General features: G+C 36.1%; 1 protein-coding gene across 1 annotated transcript in view; it reads right to left on the reverse strand.

Annotated features, from left to right (window-relative positions):
• Positions 1-1,079: 1,079 nt before the first annotated feature.
• Positions 1,080-25,913, reverse strand: part of LOC127799291 (rho GTPase-activating protein 7) — a 73,780-nt gene continuing 48,946 nt past the window's right edge. Inside the window, exons 13-22 of the mRNA XM_052333208.1 lie at positions 18,907-19,128; positions 17,030-17,377; positions 15,947-15,996; positions 14,044-14,104; positions 13,870-13,953; positions 12,407-12,520; positions 12,122-12,291; positions 7,794-7,863; positions 2,247-2,453; positions 1,080-1,737 (exon numbers count right to left, since the gene is read on the reverse strand). Of these exons, the coding sequence (XP_052189168.1) occupies positions 1,549-1,737; positions 2,247-2,453; positions 7,794-7,863; positions 12,122-12,291; positions 12,407-12,520; positions 13,870-13,953; positions 14,044-14,104; positions 15,947-15,996; positions 17,030-17,377; positions 18,907-19,128 (1,515 nt within the window). The 3' untranslated portion in view covers positions 1,080-1,548. The remainder of the gene's footprint in view (positions 1,738-2,246; positions 2,454-7,793; positions 7,864-12,121; positions 12,292-12,406; positions 12,521-13,869; positions 13,954-14,043; positions 14,105-15,946; positions 15,997-17,029; positions 17,378-18,906; positions 19,129-25,913) is intronic.

A 25,913-nucleotide genomic window follows, 5' to 3' on the forward strand; every position in this document is an offset into this window, starting at 1 on the left:
GAGTGTAGTTGAAAGAGCTTTCAGTAGCTTAAAGATTCGTTGGAAGATATTAGTTTATGGATCTTACTACTTTAGCAAATAGTGAACAAAATTATTGTTGCTTGTTGTATTTTACAAAATTTCATTTATAAAGAGATAGGAATAGTAGTTGATGAATATGCAGAGGATAAATACAATGATTAGAATATTGACATTGATGATAGTGTAAATGTTGTTGAACCAACCCTAGAATGGACATTATGGTGGTTGTATAAAATCTAGTAAATGTGGAATGAGTACACAAGTAGGTAGAAGAAGAGGATGGGAGTAAATAGCTCTTCAAATGAGTTTTCAATTGTCAATGATTCTATTAACCTATCAGAGATAATGAAGAAAAGTTTGTGATCAATTAGTAACAAATTAGGAAAGAGATCACAACATAGGGAAAAAATTAGTCAAATTTCTAGATGATATCCCATTTGTAAGTATAAATGAGAAGTTTATAATTACTAGTGAAATCGAAAGAAAACCAATTACTTGATCATATCAGTATTATTGTTTTTATTGCAAAAATTGATATGATTAAATATGTTCTCAATTAAGATTGAGATATCAATTGTTTGACAAAGGCAGGTAATGACTATTTTAATTTATTATTAAACATTAATTTTTTAATACAAAAATTTATTTTCAATTTTATATACTTATTACTGATTTTATTACATTATTATAATAAAGTATGATATTTAATCTTGAAAAAAATTTTAATTTGCTAAATATGTAGTTAATTTTAATCATAAACTTGTTATCAATGTTAACAAATAATTTTAAATAAATTTAATAATAAAAATATTTTAATAAAAAAATCTTATTTTTTATCATATGTATTTAAGAACATATAAAAAGAAATATCATTTTCAATGAATTCTAAAAAAATTAATAAATAATTTAATAAAAATCTTAAAATAATTCTCAACTTTATCTTGACCACCTACATCTTAATCTAAAAAATATTTCAACCTTATTTTACTCATTTTAACAAACACTATTAAACTTGACAATGACTGACACAAGTTATCATTTCCAATTAGTCGCAGAAAAAAACAAAGCAATAGTATTGCATTATTACATGGATAAATTTATATTACAAAACAAGTGTTAACTCGCTTGACAAATGACCCCAAAGGAGAAACAGGTCCCCGAGCGGCAGTTTCTCAACTTAAACCCACTCATATACATCAGACAAGAGACAAGAATAATACTATCGTTACGCTGTTGATAACACAGTAAATGGAAGGAACAACCAAAAAGACACTAAGCCAAAAGACCCAAAAAAACAAAAGGAGGAACCAAAAGACAATCTACAACCAAGAATAAATAAACGTCCAACATTGCTCCAGAATCAAGTTCTCTACTACAAAAAAGGGACAGGATGTTAAATCTAGAAAAATAAAAAAGAAATGGAGAAATCCCAACATGGGGCTGCAGGCACGCAATATATGCAGCAGTACAGGAATATACAAATGCCAGATGTCGGCCACTCAACAGCATAATGAACATCATCGTCAATCAGTTCCATGGAGGAGATGATGGTTTATATGTAAAATCTTGCGAAGATGTTGTACCATAGTTTAGATCCAGGTTGTGGAGTTGTTCCATCAGCTGAGAACGTCGTTCCTTAAAGAAGTCAAGCCGGGTTGTTAATTCTACCAAAGCGGAGGATGCTACGGAGGATGGATGTCGGGGATACTCCAACACCTGAAACAGTTATCACCAGTTTAGGATGTGGCCATAAAGTATATGTAACTAGGAGAATTCACTTTCCATTAAAGAAGAATGATTCCAATAGTGACAAATATAAAGATAAGAAACAAACAAAATAAATAGAAAATTGGCCTAGTATTCTATTTAACAGGGGAGTGTCTTACTAGCGCCAAAAAAAAAAAAAAAAAAAAAAATGGGGACAGTCTCATATTGAGTTATTCCTGATTTTTTTTTAATAATTTCTGAAAATGAAAACCCCGTTCTTTAACAAAAGCATCCCTTCTCATTTCCACAGATTGAAAGTTGGTCCGACAAAAAAAGAAGAGAGGGGGGGGGGGGGGGGGGGGGGGGATGGGAATCAGAACAACTAATAATCACAGCCCAGTTTTTTTTTTTTTTTCCCCTTTCGAGCAAATGTCGGATTAACCTGGCTTCTCCAGCACATATTAGATCGGCTACTCTTAATAGGCCAGTTCGGCTAAGATTCTTGATAGAAATGTTACCTCCGCTGCTCTTGAAGTGGAAGGTATGGAGGCAGAATCAGCAGCACAAAGCTCATCCATAGATATACTTGTGGATGCCTCTGTACTTTTAGAATCACTAAAGCTAGCAGAGTCCATGAATTGCTTCTTAGCAGGCTGCCTGCTACCACTGCCGGATGTTAACATCTGCCCTTTAGTGTTCCTCAACTCTGGACCTAATAAACCCTCCTGCAGCAAAATATAAGGGGTTAAGAGTATGTAAGACAAATGTAAGACACAAATGGAGGAAATGAGAACCAGGTATTGGCAAAAACCATCTCCTAGTGGCGAAAACCAGCCCAAGGTACTACCCCAAGAATGGGATTGTATCAGTGGGATACTTATCCACCTTGTTATCAGTTCAGCTGGATTTTGCAATCAATATTCCGCCTTTAGTTCTTTGGATATTGTGACATATAGTTCTGCAAATAAATAATTGCATCCGTACAAGGGTTCCCATCAACCTTTATATTTGAGGATTCATTTTCTTATGTATTTGAGTATTTATATTACACCTATACATTTTATGTCCGGAACTTATGTGCTTCCACAACTGTGCTTACTTTGTCCAACCACTGCAATGCTCAAGAACAAACTAACCGAACTCCATCTTTAGGTATGTCATGTTCTTATAATATCAACCTCACTGATGAAGATATTATACAATTATTAAAAAAGTGACACACAGACTCAATGTAAAAATAGTTAATTTCAGCTACAACTTCTAGGTCTGGGGTTCAACATTAGTCTGGACTATTTTGTGATCAATGGAAATTAGACTTGAACATTTCTCTAAGCCTCCTTTGATTGACCAGGCAAAACAAAATCACATCATTTGATGGATTGCACACTAGCAGGTTTAATTGCATATATTTGTCAGGTAAAGACTTTGGACCATGGGCACAGCTGATCAACCAGCCTGAAGGATGGGAAAGCTGGAACAGGTCTCACAAGAGAGAACAACAACACATTGACTGAATTTTAGATGGCAAGTTTGATTATAAATTCACAGGCATGGACCTCTATCCTCTATAATCAATACAGCTTCTCTTGAAAATAAATGCACCATTCTTAAGAAGCATTGATGTTGATAAAACCAGCGTTTTTAAAGGCTCTAAGTGCACTCAAATGCAAAGGTCTTTCAGAGCTTAAGTGTGAAGATCAAAGCACAAGTGTGGGCTCAACTGAAGCAAAGTGCAAATGTTAGAAAAAATAAAGAGTATAATAACAGCAACTAATTACTAGATAATCCTGTTAAGAAAGTCATCTTCATCATTTCATACTTCTCATCATCTTCCTCATTAGTGCCATCTAATTGACTTTTTGGACCAAGACTGGCCATGAGCAAGAAGTTGAAACTGGTCTTCCAGTTGTTGCATTAAAGCCTTTGCTTCTAATATTAAATCTAGATTCTTCAAATCAAGCTACATTAGCAACAACACATGTCAAAATATCAGGACCATTTACTGAATCATTCTCTTCTATAACATTCCAAGATATTTACATAGCAGATGGGTGTGTTTTGGTGTATTAGGGTATACAGTAACAACTCTTTTTTTTAACTGTAAAACAATAGGAAATCAAAGAAAATAAGTGCAACTTATCTGAACTAAATTGGGGTCAGTGGCAGACATTCAGAAAGTCAATTGGCTTCTAAAAATCACATTGACAATACAAATCCATGCAAAACAATAATGTGGCAAAATTTTAGACCAAATGTCCTTCCTAGTGAGGGAATTGTATTGAAAAAATTAAAGCAAAAGACACATTTTTACAAACTCACGAGGCAACTTGGGTAAGATTAAAAAAAAAGAGACAACATTTGAAGGACAAGTCAAATCTTACATATTGTGCAATAAGTAGTTCGAATATATTATAAAGAACTAATAAATGGGCATCCCCAAGGTTCCATGCTTTGCAAAGTCAAGGGAGAGGACTTTGTAGCCTATCCCTTGGTTTTTTTTGCAATAAAGCTGATTCCACAACTTGAACCCCTGACTTTCCAGTCACAAGGGAGTAACTTTAGCATTAGCCCTCATTATAGAGAACTCATTAGTACAAAGGCCCATGGAAGCAAAAGAAAAATTCTCTCCCTTGCTACAAGGGAAAGTGGAAGGCACCTATGATCGACAACCCAGATTTCATAGATGATCCTGATCTCTATGTGTATCCAAACTTGAAGTATGTTGGTATAGAGCTGTAGCAGGTAAAAATCTGGAACCTTGTTTGGCAATGTCTTGATTTCTGATGACCCAGAGTATGTGAAGAAGCTGGCAAAGGAAACATGGGGCAAACAAAAGGATGCTGAGAAATCAGCATTTGATGAGGCAGAAAAGAAGAGAAGAGGAATCAAAGGATGAGCTTGCAGATTCTGGTGGTGAGGATGAAGATGAGGCCGATGCACATGATGATTCAACAAAGGGAAGGACATGCTCCAGGCATGTTCAGAAGGAAAGGGATAAAGAAAACAATTGGGCACTGAATGGTGTGCAGACAATGCTTCATGTGAGTGCCACAAGGGCCCCTATTGGTAGAGCTTCTGTTTTCAGTTATCAATTTTCCCTTTCACCATTTTCACAACAAAAACATAGAAATATTCAGTTACTTGTTTTTGTTTTAAAAATCTTTTTGAAAAATTTTGAAAACAAGGAAAATGTGTTTTCAAATTTTTCTTTTCGTTTTCGTTTTCTTCTCCCGCCTCCACCCTTCATTGTCAGCAAACCAATGCCAGAGGAAAGTTGTCAGAGGCTAGCTGCTGACTGCCAGCAACCTACTACCAACGTTGACATTCGTTGATGACTCTTGAGTGGCCGTTGCAAGAGTGAATAAGATTCCCAAATGGATCTGGGAGTGTTTCCAATCTCCCATGGTGAGGCCTTGATCTCCTACCGTTGATAACACCAAATACCTGATATGGAGAAACTTTCAAGAATTGCCTAATGTAATCAACCCTCTTGCTGCCAGACTCCCTTTCTCCCATCTGGTCATCCCTCTTGCCTCTGGACTCCCTTTCTCCATCTCCCTTGGACAATCACAATCATCTAAACCCTCCAACCTCCTGACTCTTCAACTCTCCCTAAACCCTAACTGCCTCTATTGATCATCTCTCCGACTCTCCCATCTGGTCACCCCTCTCGTCGTAAGACTCCCTTTCTCCATCTCCCTTTGTCCAACGTTTCATGTTCCATTTGGAACTCTAGGTTTTGGTTTGGACCGCCTCAAATCCCTTTCTCTGTCTCTGCCATCCTTTCCGTCTTTGGAGCCCCCTCATTGACTCTATCGTTCTTGATCGGATCTCACCCCTTCATAGAATCATATCACCTTTGAATCTGCTACAAGCTTTATCAGTGCTTTCTCCTCAATGGTGATTCTTGATTGAAACGGAAGATAAAAGTCGAACAGAAAACAAAGGAGAAAGAGAGAATTCTGAGACTTCAATTAAAAATGATTTCAACCTCTAACACAAACAGAAATAAGGCTAGATTATATACTAGCTCTAACTGCTCCTCACACAGCTAATACATCAGAATTTGAGATACAATCATCTACAGCTACAAGCATAACATAAAAATACAACCAACTAATAATCAACACAATACACAAAGTGTATACAATAACAGCTATACTAAGTCAACATTCACTTCTACAGTGATGCCGTGACTCAATTGAGAATCTGTGATCTCACTAAAAGGAGGAAACACAAGATGGTGTGGGGTTCAAGTCAAGTAGGTGATGTGATTCTAAAAGGGGTTGGGATCCAGCAGGGTGGATGAGGCACTTTCGAGAATCTTCAAGGGAAAAAGACTATCAAAGGAGCAGAGATTTGGGAAAGTCAGAATAGGGCATCTAAGATTTGGTCTTTGCTGACTGACTTCATCTTGCAGTTGGTCGACCGACACTTTTTCAATACTTTTGGGAAGTGTAGAAGAATTCTCAATATTGACATACCATGGAACTTTAGACCTAGGTGTAAGTTTAAGTATGCATTTGTTTGTTTTAATTCCATGAAGGAAGCTGGGGCTGTGGTTTCCAGGCTTAATGGCAGAAAGCTTTATGGTAGGAGGAGAGGATCTTTGTTGGTTGGGCTAATCCTACTGTATTTCCTAGGAGATCTCAGAGTTACTCTCAGAAAGAATATTGGCTTCCAGGACGAAATCATATGGGTAGATCTTTGGTCAGGAAAAAGTTTTGACCTCGGGCTGCAAGTAGCTGCAGATGTTCTTTGGTAGGTCAGAATTGGAGCGTAGGCGAAGGGGGCTGAGTCACCGAGATCTTATATGGAGGTTGTTAAATCTCAACTGGCCAAGGAAGACTGGGCTTGGCTCAACTTCTGTGCTGTTGTGTTGGGTACGTGAAACATTTGGAGGTGATTCCTAGGTAAAATGAATTTTTCATTCGAGCAAAATCTACGGTTTTCTTCCGGTCTGTAATGGTCCTCTTTAACTTAATCTAATAAAAATTTGAACATTCTTCCAAGTAAAAATGAAAAAACACCAAATACCCACCAGAAAGCCTCAATCAAACAACAGCAATCTTTATTATAAATCTGTCTATAAATTTCTTCTACTCAAAACATTATTCATCACAACACCAAATAAAGAATTCAACGGGAACCCAAATAGGCTTCACAACCCAACTCCCATTTCCAGGAACAATTGAAGCAAAAGCTTCAAGCCAAATAGAAACCCCAACACTCACCAGCAATCAGGATCAAGATAGACCTCAACTTGATCCTTTTGGAATTGAAATTGAAACCCAACAAATACTCAATCCTATGACATCTCTTACTGTCATGACCTTAGAAGCAATAGAGGGGTAATATGGTAATGGGCTTATAATAGTTGTTAGGAGATATTTTAGCAATTGGTTAGAATCACATGGGTGTTGTTATGCATTTAGTTAGGAGCCAGATATGCCTATAAAAGGCTATTGTAAACGGATGGGAGAGATATGTTGAATGATAATTGAATCCTATTTTTCTCTCTCAAATTCTCTCTGATTTCTTCCTCCCGTCCTGATAATTTCTCTCTCACTCTGTTCTAATCTTCAACTCTCCCCCACATTTCTATCTGTAATCTTTCCCCATTTCTGTCCAATTTTCCCCCTCCAATCATTTTGTTCTTGGTCCTAAACCCATCGGATTCTTCCAATTTACAATCCAATCCTAGGCTAAACCCTAGGTACTGGCCAAATGTGATGTTAACAGGCAGCTGAGGGCCATAAATGGGGATAAAAGGGGAAAGCAGACAAAAGTTCAAACACAAAGACCGCAAATTAAAAAAAATAAAATAAAATAAAATAAACGAGGATCTGTTTCTCTATCTTTTTGTTTTCTTTCTTTTACTTAATTTTTTTTTAGGTTAGGTTTTTTTTTTTTTTTTTTTTTGGGGGGGGGGGGGGGGGGGGCATGGATTGTGCACAATTTGATAAACAACTAGAAAAGCAAACAGGACCCTCATGGTTGAATCCATTTCAAATATAAGAACTAGCAAGGATAGACAAACAATAGAACAATCCAAAGTTAAGTACCTCAGTTCTTTGTTTCCTTTCATGGTTGACAAAAGCAAGGGTCATATCAAAATCTTGCTGAAAATATTTCCTGCAAGAGTTAAAAAAAATTAAAAAGCATAAGAAAATAACATGAAATTGGAGTCAAATGCAGAAAATTGCACATTACTCCCTTGCTCTTTGCCACATTGCATCATTCGTGTCAGAAATCAATGAAATGAAATGGCCAAATAAATATTTTATCACCTATACTTGCCCCTTTTTTTGGTTTAAACACTCGAACTTTTGTTGTTTTAAAGACACCCCTAAACTATACAATTTCGAATCAATTGCACCCTTGAACTTTTGTTGTTTCAATTACACCCTTGAATTTATTGTTTTCTACAAATTTGTCAAGTGTGCAATTGACTCGAAATTTCATAGTTTAAGGGTGTAATTGAAAGGGTACAATTGAGTCAAAATTACAAGTTCAGGGGTGTCTTTAAAATAACAAAAAATGTAAGTGTCTAAATGAAAAAAATGTACACCATAAATATATATTTTGCCAAATGAAATGGACATGCATAGTTTATATATGCAACCTCATCAAGAGAACAGCATCCAGATCTATTTGTTTCCATCAATTATTACTAAATGCAAGGTCAACTTAAAATTGATAGGAGTATGGTGCATACAACCAAACACATCCTAGGCCCTTCTGTGATTTATTTGATCATTGCCAAAGCAAGTTCACAATGTTCATATAAGATGGGTTAGAATGTCCTGATTCTCATGAACTTCGTTTCAAAATGGTAATTTGATGATCTTAAGCATTTATAAGTTAAATGTGCATAGCCACACATTTTTTGAAATAAGGATCTCATAACCTAGATCCTACACATGAGAAGTATAATATTTTGGTTCCCTGCATTCTTGTCCAAGGCTACCAAGTTGGACCGCCAGTGATCCCTACTTAATGGTGATATAACAATTATAAATATATGAGAGTATATATGTACTAATTTGAGAGATAAAAGGCATAAGAGATAGCAAGTGTCTGAATCGAAACATCTATCTCCATATGTCAATAAGTATGGTTATGTCTACGCATTCATTCAAGTGAGATCAAAATAAATAAACAAATACAGCTATTAAATTTCTCTCGTGGACATGGACAAATCAGATCATGTATACCTTCAGCCTTCTCCCTGTCATGTTACTACTCTTTAACTTTGTATATTCACGTATTCTTTTTATATCTCCACATGGTATGATCGAATGGTCAACATTTCGACTCAAATTGCTGTTTAGGTTAGGTCGAAATAGGAAATTGTGCAAGGGCAAGAAAGGGAGGAATGATGCACCAAAGAGCCTTGAGATCTCTCAATGTCAGAAAGGAGAGAACCAATGTGATTAAGGATCAACACAGAGAGGAGATAATATTGATAAGATGGGATTCTTAGCTGTGGGGTCTACATAGAGTTCAGGTCATTTCTAATGCAGCACGAAGCCCATCAAATAGGTTGCTCAACATTGGAAGATAGCCTTGACTTTGAGGTAATAGTGACAACAGACAAGGGGCAGCGTTCCTTTTGCAGACAGATCAGATGTAACATTGACTTGCATAATCTTGCTCAAACCTAAATGTGCAATGTGGTGGCACCTCTACAAGCTGCAGAGGGGATTGTGGGATGCAGATAAGTGCCAGGTTTCAAGGAGTTCTTCCAGGATGGAGGTTGAAATTGAAGATTCTTCGGGCAAGGGAGAGGGAGTGGACCAAGCATCTTTGCAGAACTGTCGAGTTCAAGCTCCAATTTGTCACGACCCCAAGGGTATATTAGTCATAGTATGTTACATATATTAGTTAGTGGTTGTACTTGCTGCTTTACCTGTTTGTACCTTTTAGTTGCTCTAATAACTGAAAGCCTAGACAGACTATAAATAGGCTATAGTAGTTAGAGAATTGTCATTGTGTGGAATGATATTTTGAATTCGGCCATCTCTCTCTACATTCCTCTCTTCTGATCTGCTCTGTTTTCCCTCAATTTCCTCGGTTCTCTCTCTTGTTCTATTCTGTTTTCTCCCTCCAATCCATTATCTTTCCTCATAATCCCTTTCTAAACCCTAGGACCCTGACACAATTCTACAAAGTCCTTGAGAGTCCTGGCCAAAGAGATGCTGAAGCCTTTGGGTGCTATCTGTAATCTAGGATGTTTGAAGCATAAGGGCTGAGGGAATAGTACGAGAAAATGGAGTCTTTGCCAAAGAAATCAGTGGACCACATTCATTTGCTTGGCCAAGTGAATCCCTTACAAGGGGAAGTTGGAGTAAGGGAAAGCAAGCACCCCATAACCATTTTACGAGGATGTCTCCCAATGTTTTCTTAGGGAACTGGCTTTAAAGGGTTAGTATTGACCTGTGGAGGGTCATGATCCCAAGCAATGGATACTATTGCATCATTTAGTTCACTTTCCATGTGGAAATACTGAAACTTGCACAAACAAAAACATTTTTGAAAAATGAAGGGAACAAAAAGTAAATAATTCAGAAGTTTTTGCAAAAGTTAAATCCTATACAAATGCACATTACTTTCTAAACACTTAAGTGAACAATTTGAAGTCTACAAATTTCTTTGCATAAAAGGCACCAGAGTATACTCCAGAAATGATCTTGGTGCATGCCATAAATGTTTAAGACTAATGTAAAACTAACAACCTCACAAGAATGTAAACATAGCTATACATGAGATCCTAAGTAAGTGAGGTTTCCTAACACTAGCAAAAAATAACAATAATCAAACAATTTCCCAAGCATGGACATCCCATCTGGAAAACAAACTTTTAAGAGGCTTTCTTTTAACAAGACTAAGGCTCAACAATAAAGGTCCACGAATACCATAAATCCATAAAAGATATGAAAAGTTAGTTGGAGGGGGTTTGCCCTTATAATAGGTAACACCAAAACTAGTACAATGTGGTACTTAAGACTAGTGTTGCAATACAATTGAACTCTTACCAACTCGTCATTAAACACCAAGGAGTTTGGTGGACATGGTCATGGCTACTTCTATGTCTTCAGGATTCAACATGAAAATTAATGGTTCTATTATAATTTTGCATTTTCTATGGTGCACCCTTTTTTGATATATGCATTCAGAGAGAGAGAAGAGAGAGAGTATCAAAGGAAATAAGTCAAGATAAGTGTCTATAAACTGTGGTCATCTTGAAGGAGCTAAGAGGTGAGATTTATCCTCTATAGATCAACTAATTCTAGTAGGGTTAAAAATAATAATTAAAGAGGTGTTTGACAGAGCTTCCAGTTTTGGGTTTCAGTTTTAGTATTCAGTTTCACAAAAATGAAAACTAAACATTTTTTTTTTTTTATAACATGGGTTTGTTTTCAATTTTATAATTTTTTATAATGTTTTTTACTCTCCCCATCCTCCTTGCTGCCGGAAACCTTACTTGCTATAATGCCTACTCCAATGGTCAACGGCACAGCAGTAGCTCCCACGGGAGTTTCTGGTAACTGGGACTTGTTAACACGTCTTGGCAACTCAATGGAGGGGTCAACAGGTGTCCAATGGCTAAGGTCACTGGGAGGGTAGGGATGGGGAAACAAATCATAGTAAACCGGAAAATATAATAACATTTTTTTCTTGTTTTCATCCTATTTTCATCTTTTTTTCAAAAGTTTTCAAAATATTTTTTAAATAAGAACAAGCAATCAAACACCTTTTATATTTTTGGTTTCAAAATAATGAAACACAAACAAAAAAATCGAAAACAAAAAGTGTAGCAAACAACATTAAAAACCTTATGCCTATTTCCATAGTTTCACAGGTATAATTGAGTCAACAAATCCTTCAAAACAACATAGCAAGCCTTAGTCCCAGTAGGTGGGATCAGCTAAATGAATTCTAGCTTCCCACTTATTTCTATCTATGGACATATCTTATTCCTTCAATTGAATAAATTAAAGAAATTCTTGATCCTATGGCTGTATAACATCACACAGCCCAACCATGCAACCTTGTGTCTTTTCTTATAAAAAAAAACTTAATCTTCTATTTGTGTCATTGTCATTCTCTCACATCATATATGTTGTCAATACAATCCCAAAATTTATGCAAGTCAACAAAGCACTCATCTATGACATCAAAACAACTTCCTCAAGGGACCAGCTACAAAAACTTTGCTTTTTCTTCAATGGCAGAACAGGAATATTTGATAGCATAAAAATCAAGCATCAGAAATCAATTAGTTGTTGTTGGTTCCATACTCAAATGATCAGTGGACGGCTATATTAAGTCCATAAATCATATTTAAGGAAGTTAAAGTAACTGGTATAATTGGAGTTTTACAACTCACTGTTGAGGAATATTATTTTGGATAAGTTGATAGCGATCAGATGCATCAGACAGGGAGCCATAGTGATGTTGACGTTGCTGATTTAGTTGATGATGGAGTTCAGCAACTTTCTGCTTCAACCTGGCAACATCTGCTTCAGCAAGGGCAATCTCCTCAAGTTCAGCCCTTGTCTTCACATTACAGTATCCATATGAATATGTTGCACCAAGCACTTAAATCAACACCCACAACAAGAAGAGAAGAAAAAAAAAGGGAAAAACAAACTGTGTTGGAGACAATACAGACCTTCGAATCCATACCACGAGAACTCGAAAATTGTCCTGAAGACATGCTCAACCCAACCTCCAAAGCAGCACGCAGATCTCTCTCAGCTTGCAACTGCTCTTGCAGTCTTGAAACCTATCATAAAAATCATGCAAGTGTATAAGATGTGCCAAATACAAGACCCTCGAGTCGAGCCAAAAAAATAAAAAGAAAAAAGAAAAATGGAATAGCCTCAGATGGCAAGGGAGCCAAGACAAACAATATCAAAGGAGACTTGTGAAGACATTTAACCATGGAAAAATACATCATCATTGTGACAGACAGAAAATATTAACTTCTTTATGGTCAGATGTTTCGGCAGTGCCATTACTTTTTCTCAGAGGAAACTTAAATTACACTGACATTAATGACAAGGCTTTTGAAAAACAGTGGGGCAACCTTCCTTTTCCAAAAATATCACTAACAGCACCTCCACACACAGACGCACACACAATGAAAAAAAACAGAAAAAAACTTGGTCATTTTGTTAGCTACAATATTCTAATTTTGTAAGAAAGTTGGATATCAGAGGCCAATTCATTAGTTATTTCGTGCACGACAACAAAAAATTTCAGAATTTTCCTTTCACCAAAATTTAGAATGCTATATGCTGATTTATTAAGTAATCAACTTTTTTGTTAAGACAAAAACAGAAAATAAGAAAAACAAGTGTGAAGAAAGCAATCTCATTGAATCACATATTTCTGGGGCAAAAGTAATTCCCAAACCCCCGGTTGAGAGAACCAAATCTTTGGCACACCACCTCTCTGCATAGTAGATTCTCAGCTAAAGTATCAAAATTTACAATAATCTGTCCCATCATTTCATAAAATCACAAATGGTGAAGTCACAAGCCACTTCCAGATGAAAAATTAATTAACCTTCTGTCTTTGCCCTTCAACTCACAGAATTACATGTATTACCTTGAACTTATGGATGTATGGAACATCATTTATCCGAATGTGCTTAAGGATTCCACGAGGGGGAACCATTCTTCACTATTTTCTCACAAGTAGTCAAGATATATATGAATTATGCAGCTTGGTCTACAAAGAAATGGGCCATTCCATTTCTTTTTTCCCTTTGTCTATGGTCATATCTTCTTTAAGGCTTCATATGTCATTCCTGCATAGGGGTTGTTTCTTATTTATTTTTTCTTACATGCATATTGTTTACCTCCCTCCCTCCCTCTCTCTCTCCATGAAAGTGTGTATGAGAGAGGCACTGATAGAAGACATAGTTATGGACTGTTTGAGCCCTCCAACAGTTTCTCAACATCTGTGCTTATGTAGATTCTCTCAATTAACACCAGAAAATGTCAGTATTAGAAAAGTGCAAAACAAAGTCAAGGGTTGTACATGCTAAGTAAAATCATGGGATAAATAGCATTGGAAACAAGTAAATGCAGTTAATACAAACATTTTCTATCGAGTAAAGAATTTTACATCTTGTTCAAGTGCCAAGCGACGGTCATGCAAAGCCTGTTTCCTTCTTTCTAAGCTTGCTTGCAAAATTGCATTTCCTCTAGCCTAACAAAGAAGGAAGTGAATTTAATTAAACAAAATGCTAGCATCCCATGAATCAGCTAAGCAGCTAGGTAACTTGGAATAAAATATCACCTCTTTTGCAATCCTGTTTCGCAGCTCATTTTTGGTAATCTCAAGTCTTTGTATAGCCAGTCTACACAAGATACATCATATTTTTTCAACAGAGGTCTATAGCTATAAAAACACATACATAAACCAAATTGATATAGATGGCATTGTAACAATTAACTTATCTTAACAATAGAACAATTTGCTAATGTAAATACTTTCTTGACCAAGCGCAACTACAAAGTGATGCTATCCAAGCGGGACTTGTATATAGAGAACAAATTGAAGTAGCTGAATTAAAATCTATTATAAGTTGAAAGAACTAAGTATGACCTGACATCAGAATATGGTAAAGAGCTAGATGTAAATAGTTATACCCTTTTGCTAATAGTTCAGGTTTTGGAAACTAGTGTTGACTTAATAATAACATCAAAACTCTAGTTCCGAAGGGTCTTCGTTCCAAGTCTTATTATATAAGTCTTTGTTTCCCATTATTCTTGTTATATAGTCTTGCCCTATATGTGTTTATGTACCCCTTAGTTTAGTCTGTCCATGCACAACAACATGACTGCATGCAAAGGGAGCGTTAAAAGTTTAATATGCATTATTGCCCCCTTTTCAAGCAGGTTAACGTTTCCGGTCTAATAGTAACTTAAAATAGTTGAATTGCATAAAAGCCCATCAGAATAGAATTTCCAGCACAAATAAAATATATATATATATATATATATTATGTTTGTGCCGGTTATACTTTTGCAAAAAAGTGTTATGTTGCTACTGTTTTTTAATATGAGGGCCTAAAATACTTTAGATTGTCTTCTAGAACCTGGGCAGCATCTGGCTTCTGTTCAAGGTTTGATGAGAAGGAGAATAACATATTTTGCTGGAATGAAGCTTAAGTAAAGATGATATTCAATGTATGTTTGTGCACTTTCATAGCAAAGCATACTAAACACTGTAATGAATGATAGTATCCAAATCAAAACAACTCATTGCTCTTGATTTCAATGGTACTTTCTTAACAATCAAACAGCATATCTGTTATATTGCACTGACCTGAAAAAAAAAATTAAAATATTGATGCATTGTACAATATTATAATCCAAACAAGGTCAAAATAGTTCAAAATCCACACACACATCAAACTAAGATCTGCACAATTGGAATTTCCCTAAAGGAATTTCTCAACTATCAACACCTAAAACTGGAAAAGGCAAAACTAGATTGTTTCCAGAAGCGGGAACTTTGAGAAAGCAAAAGGAAATTAGCACCAATCTTAGAGTAGGTACACCAATGAACTAAGAAGGTTGGTGTGGGGCAAGGGAAAAGGGGAAGAAAAAGAGGAAGAAGAAGAAGAAGAAAGGATAATTTAAGGAACCAAGGAAAAGAATGAGACACAGAGAAGGTAGTATAGCAGGACAAGACAAACTAGAAGAAAGAAGCATAGAAAAGAAGGGGAAAAAAGCAAATGAAGAAAAGCAAAGAGAAATAAAGACACCCAGGGGGGTGGGGGGGGAGAGAAAGAATAAAGGCAGACAGATCTCATAAAGAATTAGATTCTATTCATATTTAAATCCATGTTTATGGATTACACCATTAGTCACATTTATGGGCTAAAATAACTAACAATACAACTCTTAAAAAAAATTATATCTAATATAATAATCTAATACTACCTAAAGTTATAAAATCCGTTAAAATTGAAAATACCAAAAAAATATATATATATATATCCTAATCCTCTAAAGTTCTTAAACAAATAAATCCTAACACAACTAGGATTATTAAAATTCTATTTAGTATAGAATTCTTTAATTCAATCAAAATGTTACTTCTCAGGTAACTATTGAGTGCTTTATAAATGAACCATCAATACCATATATTGTACCATATAATAATAAGGAAAGCTAAATCATGAATATCTTACTCTTCCTCTCCAGAAGAATCAATTGATTCCATCGAAAGGGTCTTCCTAGCCTGTAAATACAAAATAAGTAAAGAATGTTAGGTCTCTACCAGCAGAAATTCCTGGGATCTTAAATGAACAAAAAAAAAAAAAAAAGAAATATTGAATAATTAATCCTGCTAGTGCTAGACGAGTGAAGTTGCACCTGTTGGGCAAGCAGTCCTACATTTCCATTTTACTTCAACATATATTTTAATTGATTATAGAGTAACCGTGCACACATTTCAATGCAGTCTGACAACGGGTTGGCGAGCCTTAACACTGGTGTGCATTTTTAGTTTCCAAATTAAAACAACCAGTAGAATCAGCAGCAAAGCAAACTAATTACAAGGAAAATATATGAAGTGAGGTATGGCATACACATGCATCAATCCTTGAGTTGAGTGGCACAAAGCTTGCTCTTGTTCTTGATCCACCTTTCTGTCCCATTGAAAATTGGTTCACTGTTTTGTGCTTAAAATTATTTTGTTGAATAGAAAGCAAGTTGATCACATCTTGCCTAAATAACAATTCCCTATCACCAACCAATTTTTCTTAGTTTTTATGTCTCCCATTAATTTCTGTTATATGTATACCTTCAACAAGAACAATCACAAGATGTAACCCACTAGCTGGACTTAGCAACATGAATTATAGACCCCATCCTTTTTCTATCCATGGTCATATCTTCTACAAGGTCAATTATATCCTATTTCATGTTGAAGGGTTTCCAGAAAGTTTTCTTTGGTCTTCCTCTGCCTCTGTTGCCCATATCTCTATTAAACAATATACTTGTATGTATTGAAGTGTGTTAAATATCTTCATGCCAACCACAAGGTACTTGGAGGTAGCAGCAGATATTAACTGTCAGGAGTAATGCTAAAAAAAAAATGAACAAAAGATAAAGAAATGATGTAATTAGAAAGAAAAATTTTCACTAGACTGGAAAGCTCAATGTCATTATGCCATAGATGAGGCAGGACAGTAAGAGGAAAGATCAACTTTAGACTAAAGACAATTATAAAATGCAAGGGCAGATGCATTCACAACATAGAAATGACTCACGGTGCTTCTTCCCCAAAATGTTGACCGCTTAACATTGAGTGCAGAGTTTGTAAGTTTGTTTGCTGACTTTTCACCACTTGATTCAGGACCAACTACAGATTGAGGTAGACCTTGATCCATAGAAGATAGTATCTCCCCCATCGATCGATGAGACTCACTACCAACCAGAGCACTAGGACTGTCAATCTTGTTCTCATTTGGTTTCTGTCGGCCTTGCTGATCAACAAATTGAATATTGGACTCTCTATGCGACTGAGGTGACCGAGAATCTACAGGTGGAATTGTTTTTTCAGCTGATATAAGATTATTTATGGGAGATCCACCATCTGAATCATCACCTCCAAAAGCCTGAATGAAACAAAATGCACAGAGAATGAGAATAAAGATACTGAACTTGGTTGAGTCCAATAATACACAATTAAACTGCCTAGGTGCAGAGAGGAGCAGGGGGCGGAGAAGCACGTACGAGGAAAAATTACTACACACGTTGATTCAAGAGTCATATAGCATCCAAATAATAGTTGTTAACAGAGTAAACTAACCTAGACCCATTAAAGTTTTTTAGGAATACAATCCCCAACCTAGAATATGTGAAATTACATCCCCTTGCAATAGGGATATTTTACCAGTGCCCCAGATTCTCTTGGTCAATCATTAAAGCATCCAATAGAAATGCTTAAGCCACCAAGAAACTAATTTATAAACACCCCCAACCTTATCAGTTGACCACATTTGGTCATTATTAACCCCAATAAAATTACAATCCAAATTCAGATATAAGCTAAGATGTTTCTTCTAAATCAGTTCTAAACTTAAGTCTTAGATCATATCATTGTACTTTAAAAGTTAATTGATAATGTGAAGTTTATGGTTAAACTTGAAGAAAAATTCAACCCACATTAAATTAATTGTATGCACCACAAGTACTTACATATGTAAAAATGAAGAAGAATCCAATTAAATAAATTAACAAAGATAACAATAATTATGGCACAAGTAAAAATGATATAGTATTTTTGTTGGATCTCGTGAGGATTTGTTGGATCTCGTGAGTATTATCAAAGGAAGATTGGAATAGAAGATTTGTTGTTTATTATTTTTGGAAGTCTCTATAACCAGATTAGGATACCTTCCTAATCCGGTCTTAGGAAAGTTTCCTAAATATTGTACATATGTATCTTTCCTTTCCTAGGCATATTTGTTTCCTTTGTTGTATGATCTCTCCTCTATAAGAGGACTGCCGTGTACATATGTTTATTAATCAAGAAAGTATTCAGTTTTCACAGTTTTAATGTTTGGAGGTAATTAGTGAAAGATGGCTAATTCTATTCTCAATGACAATAGTAAGAATAAAACCCAATGTAAGATAATTAAAACCAAACACATGATTTACCAAAGGCTGTATTCGATAGTTCTAGTATATAATACACACAAGATCTATAAAGTAATTAGTAGTAAGACAACAAAGAAGAAGAAAACTTGATGATAATTTTTTAGTAGAAAATGCTCCTATTTGTGATTAGAAAATAATGAAAATAAATAATGTCCAAATTCTCTCTATTTTAAAGTTCTCCTTCTACTTTACATTTTGTCAAACCTTTTTGGAGTATTCAAATTATCGTGGCGGGGTTCATGAGGGAACGCAAAAGGGTGTGTGGGACAGCCACAACCAGAGAGGAAAATAGTCATATGTGTAACATTCTACTATATACAGCTGGTCACCTTTGAAAGTGTAAAAAAAGTTTTTTTCTTCAGGTCTTCAGTCACTAGCCAAGTAACAGATACTGCTTTGGATGACCACATACACACAGACAGATAAGATGGATAGACAAGCAGACAAATATATATATATATATATATAAAGAGAGAGAGAGAACCTTATAGTCATAAAGATCACTGCCGGCATAGCCACTGCTTTCACTCAATTTCCCACTGAGTACGCGATCAGGATCACCATCTGTATCTGGGTCCACTTCATTTTCAGCACCATGGTAACCATTCTCCTTTGTATCCAGATTTTCATCATCAGTTGAATCTTCACTGCCACTGTTATCAATCCGGGAATCAGCTGAAATAGAGCATCTATGTAGGCTATCATCCTGAAACAAGAAAAGATGAAAAAGACTAAGCAAAAACGATGATAATCAGAAGCAAGAAAAAAAAAAAAAAAAGCAAAGCACAAGTAAATTTCCCTCAAAAAGCACATAAAAAATGATGGATTATAGCAAGATCTTACATGCTACATGCACCAGAAAACAATACAAGATGATGAAAGCGTACCATAGAAACTTGTGTCAAAACAGAAGACATTAAGTAATGACAGCCTAATTCAAAAGTGACGTGTGAGAACCAAAAAAAAATCGTTCCTTCTAGGAAAGAATATATAAGTATATATTGCAGATTTTCCATTCATTGTAAATATCAATTGAAAAAATAATCACAGAAAAAGCTACAGAATGAAATATAAGGAAAGTTCATATATTAAACAGAGAAAGCACAGATGCTAGAATGTGCACCAAAAAAGAAAAATCATTTCAAACGGTCTTAATTATGCATCCTCAAAAAATAAAAAGGGGGGGGGGGGGGGGGGGGGGGGAAGGCAAACTATGGAGCACTGAGTGATACCGTGTTATAAAATGCTGGTAGGAGGCAATTAAATAAAGCAATGTACACACAAACATGAAAAACTGGGCAATCACGAATCGCATTCAGTTAACATCTCTGCAGTTTCTGGCTTGTTAACATTGTTGCTCATACAGGGCTAATAGTCTACTTGCTTCAATAGAACTCAAATCCTTTCACTCCCCATATGTCCTGCCAGCTGTGTTGTGACATTCAACCCAGCCTGAAATGCATCTTGCCCTCTTCAACAAGTTTCTGAGATATACACCAAAGGGTCCTTACCTAGCCATGCAAGAAGCCTCCCAGCTCCTAGACGTTACAAGCCAAAGTGTTGAGACTGCATCAGGCAAATGCTGCCTTCCAACTCAATGCATCTGCAACATGGCCAGAGGCACCTTCTCCAAGGCCACACTGAATTTTCACTTGCTTACCTTTCATTAAGGTGCAGTTCTGTTAGGATAGGCTCCCCTTCATGTATTATGTGACTCCTGCCATGACCCTAGGAGCAATAGAGAGGCAACACTGTAATAGGATTACAATAATTTGTTAGGAGATATTTTGTAATCTGTTAGGAGAAGATGGGTGTTGTTATGAATTCAGTTAGCAACCAACTATGCCTATAAAAGGGCTACTTGTAAGAGGATGGGATATTATGTGAAATGATATTGAAATCCTTTCCTTCTAATTCTCTCTATCCCTCTCTCGGCTCTCTCTGATTTCTCCCTCCCTTTCTGCTAATTTCTCTCTCCTTTCAATTCTCTCGTTCTGATTTCCCCCCTAACTCCAGTATCAACCCTAGGAATGTGACAACTCCATTTTACATCACTTAGCTTGTGGCTCTCATAGACCACAACATGCCCATTGTGAAGCAACACTTACCTGATTGTAAAGTCTAAAGCATCATTTTGCACCTCAAAAGGATTGGCAATATCCACAAAGGCCCAGACAAGAACACACACTATAAATTGCTTCAACATTTCAAAGGCCTATTGGCGCTCATCTAACCAGGCCTACCTCTTGTTCACATTGAATAACTATATCAATTGGATGAAAATCTTGCAGTGTTGGCATCTTGGGGTGCTTTGACTTTTGACTTTGGCCATTCATAATTTTCCTTTGCTCTGTAACATGCCATACAAACTAGATTATTTCATGGGCAAAAATCAGTTTCCCAACTTCATTTTAAGATAGAAATTATGTCAAGTCAATGACCATCTAGAGTTGCTCCATATTTTTTCCAACACAAAGCTAAAACCATAATTTCATCAAGGTAGACTATCACAAACCTGTCTTAATACTCCCTAACACCTAAGACCCAACTGATCAGCATACGGAATCTAGTTTGCATATTATTAAGGTCCAACAGCATGTTAAGGAACTTGAAATACCCCACACAAGGTGAGAGTATATCCCTATTTCAGCCTATTACTGCCTGCAGATGGATAGTATGCCAGTATGACCGGGTACAGACTCAAGTGCCAAGGGGATTGTTGGAGTCAGTACACAAACCAAAGCAACCTTGGGAGGGTATATCCCCAGACTTCGTCCCAGAATAGCCCAAGACCAATGTGTTTGGACCAATTATGGTGGTTGGCACCAGTTTTCAAAGTACCACATATTCATCCTGCCCCCAACAGATTGCACGGCAAAGAAAGCATCCAGTCTAATCTTCAAGAATGTGGTTAAGCATTTGGAGTTGTTGAACACTGCAGAAATATTTAGGAAGAAGAGCACACTTTATTCATCAATTTGATCGGTACATATACAGATTACATCCTTCCTAGTTTCCTATTATATACACTAAACTAGGAAGTTACACCCATACTAGTTAGGAAACTTACAGCTAGTTTTGAGAGAGGGATTTATTCTCTACTCAAACTAGGAAACACATTGACTTTACAGAATAAGGAAACTTAGAAACTAGGAAACAAAAATAATTAGCCAACTAACAAGTCTAATTAGTCAACTAATGACTGAATTAGTACCAAGACAGATTTGATTAAAATCTCCACACTCCCCCTCAAACTGGGCCGAATATGTTGTTCAGACCAAGCTTGCAATTCAAATATTCGAATATTTTTCTTGTCAAGGCTTTAGTGAGTATGTTTGCAACTTGACTGTTTGTAGGTGTACAAATAAGATGAAATACTGCTTCTTCCAACTTATCTTTGATGAAATGCCAATCAATTTTCACATGTTTTGTTCAGTCATGGTGAACTGGATTCTTTGCAATGCTAATAGCAAATTGGTTGTCACACAATACCTTCTTTGGCTTCTCAACATTAATTTTCATACCTTATAGTAGTCTTTTCAACCATATCCCTTCATAAAACCCATGGGGCATAGCTCTGAACTCAGCCTCTGTACTGCTTCGAGAAACCAAACTACTTTTTACTATGCCAAGTCACAAGATTTACCCATACATATGAACAATATCTAGAAGTTGACTTTTGATCTTGAATTGAACCAGCCCAATCTGCATCAGTATAAAGTTCCACATCTCTGTCAGCAGTTTTTCTGAGCATTAACCCTTTTCCCGGAGTTAACTTTAGATACCTAAGGATGCGATACACTATTTCCATGTGTTTTTCTTTAAAATCATTCATGAATTGGCTCACCACACTTACTAGAAATCCTATATTCGGTCTAGCGTGTAACATGTATATAAGTTTTCTCACCAATCATTGATATCTCCCTTTATTAACTAGAACACTTTCTTTACAAACTCCTAATTTTGTGGTGGATTCCATGGGAGTGTCAGTAGGTTTGCAACCCATCATCCTTGCTTCATTTAGGAGAACTAAGAGTACCTCATTTCGAAGATTGGGATTGCATCTTTTGACCTTGCAACTTCCATGCCTAAGAAATATATATCTTAGGTTTCCTAGGTCTTTAATCTCGAACTCTTTTGCAAGAACTTTTAGGCATCTCATTTCAGAAAGATCATTTCCTGCAACAATAATATCGTCTACATAAACAATGAGGATAGAAATTTTACCTCCCAAAATATGTTTGACAAAAAGAGTATGATCAGCTTGGCATTGGACATATCCACACTTCTTAACTGCCTTTGTAAACCTTTCGAATCAGGCTCTAGGGCACTACTTGAGTCCATAAAGTGATCTTTTTAGTCTACATATCTTGTTCTTTGTGGTTTTAGTTTCAAAGCCAGATGGAATTTCCATGTAGACATCTTATTTCAAGTCTCCATTTAGAAAAGCATTCTTCACATCGAATTAGTGGAGAGGCCAATCCCAATTTGCAACAAGGGAGAGTAGTACCTAGATAGTATTCAGCTTAACAACTGGGGCAAAGTTCTCCCAATAATCTATACCATATGACTGTGTAAAGCCTTTTGCCACTAGACGAACCTTATGTCTTTCTATATGTCCATCCTTTCTATATTTCACCGTGAATATCCATTTGCAGCCCATAGGATTTTTCCAAATGGTAATTTTGTTATGTCCCAAGATTCATTCTTTTCTAAGGCTTGAATTTTCTCAAGGATTGCCTTCTTCCACTTTGGTTGTTTTAAGGGCTTCTTGTATGTTGTGAGGCACCTGCACTTTGTCCATACTTGAAACAAATGTACTAAAACCTAGTGAGAGACCATTATGTTGGAAGATAAAGAGGAGATGGGCTCTAGATAAGGGCTATTAACTGCAATTATTTATCAAAACTAATCCATAAATTAGTGTTTAAATATTGTAAAATATATTCCTAGAAAATAGGAGATAAGTAGATAGGAGATAAGTAGGAGTTGTTCTTGGAAATTATTTCGGAGATTATTGTATGGCCTCAAACAATCTCCTAAGGCTTGGTTCAAAAGATTCAATGATACATTACATCAACTGGGATACCAGCAGGGACAAGCAGATCATACTCTCTTTACAAAGGTTTCAGTGATGGAAGAAGAACGGTATTGATAGTCCATGTTGATGACATTATCATCATTGGTTATAACCACCATGAGATAGAGAAATTGAAGCAACAGCTGAGAGAAGCATTTGAAGTAAAAGATTTGGGAGAATTGAGATATTTCTTGGGCTTGGAAGTGGCGAGAAGTAAAGAAGGTATATTTATAACTTAGAGAAAATACACCTTAGATCTTTAAAAGGAAACAGGCAAATTAGGGTGTAAACCTGTCAGCACTCCTCTAGAGCCAAATTGGAAGAATAAATAAGGAAAGGAAGAGCATCCAGTTGATAAAGGAACGTACCAACGCTTAGTAGGGAAACTTATTTATTTATCTCATACAAGGCCAGACATTGCCTATGCTATGAGTATTATCAATCAATATATGCATCTCCCCACTAAAAGACATCTGGAAGCAGCTTATCACATCCTCAAGTATCTCAAAGGAACACCTGGAAAAGGGCCATTCTTTAAGAAAAATCAAGATAGAAGTATTTGTGGTTTTGCTAATTCTGATTGGGTAGGATCTATTGAGGATAGTAGATCAACATCAGGGTATTGTACCAAGCTATGGGGGAACCTGGTAACTTGGAGAAGCAAGAAACAACAGGAAGTTGCACGAAGTAGTGCCGGGGCTAAATATCGTGCAATTGCTCAAAGTATTTGTGAGATAATATGGATAGAACGGTTAATGAAAGACCTATCTATGCCAGCATCATCTCCTAAATTTCTTTATAGTGACAGCAGATCAGCCATTAGTATTGTGAATAATCCAATGCAACACGATCGAATGAAGCATGTTAAGATCGATAGACACTTTGTCAAGCAAGAAATGGAACAAGGAGACATAAGACCCACATATGTACTAACAGAGAATCAAGAAGCGGATATATTGACCAAAGCCATGCAAAAACAAGGATTTGAAATACTTAGAGGCAAGTTGGGAATGATTGACATCTATCCACCAGCTTGAGGGGGAGTGTTGGAAGATAAAGAGGAGATGCGCTCTAGATAAGGGCTATCAATAGCAATTATTTATCAAAACTAATCTATAAATTAGTGTTTAAATATTGTAAAATCTATTCCTGAAAAATAGGAGATAAGTAGATAGGAGATAAGTAGGAGTTGTTCTTGGAGATTATTTAGGAGATTTATTGTATATATATTTCCTTAGACTATTGAAACAATATACGGTGGAATCAATTATTGTTCCATACAAATTTCAGCACATTATATAAGATGTAGTTATGAATTGGGTGTTGTGTGCATGATCTAACACCCTTTCTCAATGCTATGGGCCAATTGAGTTGATCATCAATAGACTTATTATTGGAATTACCTTTACTTACCCTTAGATTCAGGTTAGGTTCTTGATCAGTCACAAGACATGTTTGTTGCTCAATCTCTTCCTGATTGAACCTCCTCCGAGAGTGGACCCAAAGTTTATTGGTTGTTGAGTGAAAGGTTGGGAAGAATGGGAAGGATGGAGTCAGGTTGTTGCTATTGTGGATTTGAAGAGGATGGATCAGGTTGTTGTTGTTGTGGATTTGAAGTGGATGGGTTAGGTGGTTCTTGCTACTATGGACTAGAAATGGTTGAAATGTTCCAAAATTGATATTCCTGAGAGTTATTTAAAGTTTCCTCCACCTAAATGTCAATTTTGGAATAAAATGGTTGATTTTCAAAGAAGGTTACATCCATTTAAGTATAAAACCACTTGTGTTTTGGAGAATAACATTTGTAACCTTTTTTATGAGGATAATAGCCAAGAAATATGCATTTGATGGATTTTGGATTGAGTTTGCCTCAGAATTGGTGATGAATATGAATAAAAGCAGAACAACCAAATACCTTTAAGGGAATGTTTGAGAGAACCTGAGAGTGTGCGAAAGATTGAAGAAGAATCTGACTTTGTATTTAATAACTGAGAATGTGCGAGGGCAGTCTATTAATGAGATAGGTTGTCGTAAGAATGGATGGCTTCGCCCCAGAAGTGTTTAGGGACATTTGAGGAAAACAAAAGTGATCTAGCAACTTCCAATAGATGTCGATTTTTACGTTCAGCAATCACGTTTTGTTGGGGTGTATCAACACATGAACTTTGATAAATATTGCCCTGACTTGAAAGATAATCACCGAGGACAGACTTAAAGTGCTCCTTGGCATTATTTGTTCTTAATGTTTGAATTTGGTATGAAATTAGTTTTGGATCAAAAAGTTGACATTTTGAAAGATTTGACTTGCTTCAAATTTTTCTTTCATAAAAAAAAACCAAGTAAGACGTGTATGATCATCAATAAATAATATAAACCAACCAAAACCAATAAGATTTTTTACTCTAGAAGGC

Source organism: Diospyros lotus, chromosome 1 (genome assembly GCF_014633365.1).
Source record: "Diospyros lotus cultivar Yz01 chromosome 1, ASM1463336v1, whole genome shotgun sequence".
Taxonomy (NCBI): domain Eukaryota; kingdom Viridiplantae; phylum Streptophyta; class Magnoliopsida; order Ericales; family Ebenaceae; genus Diospyros; species Diospyros lotus.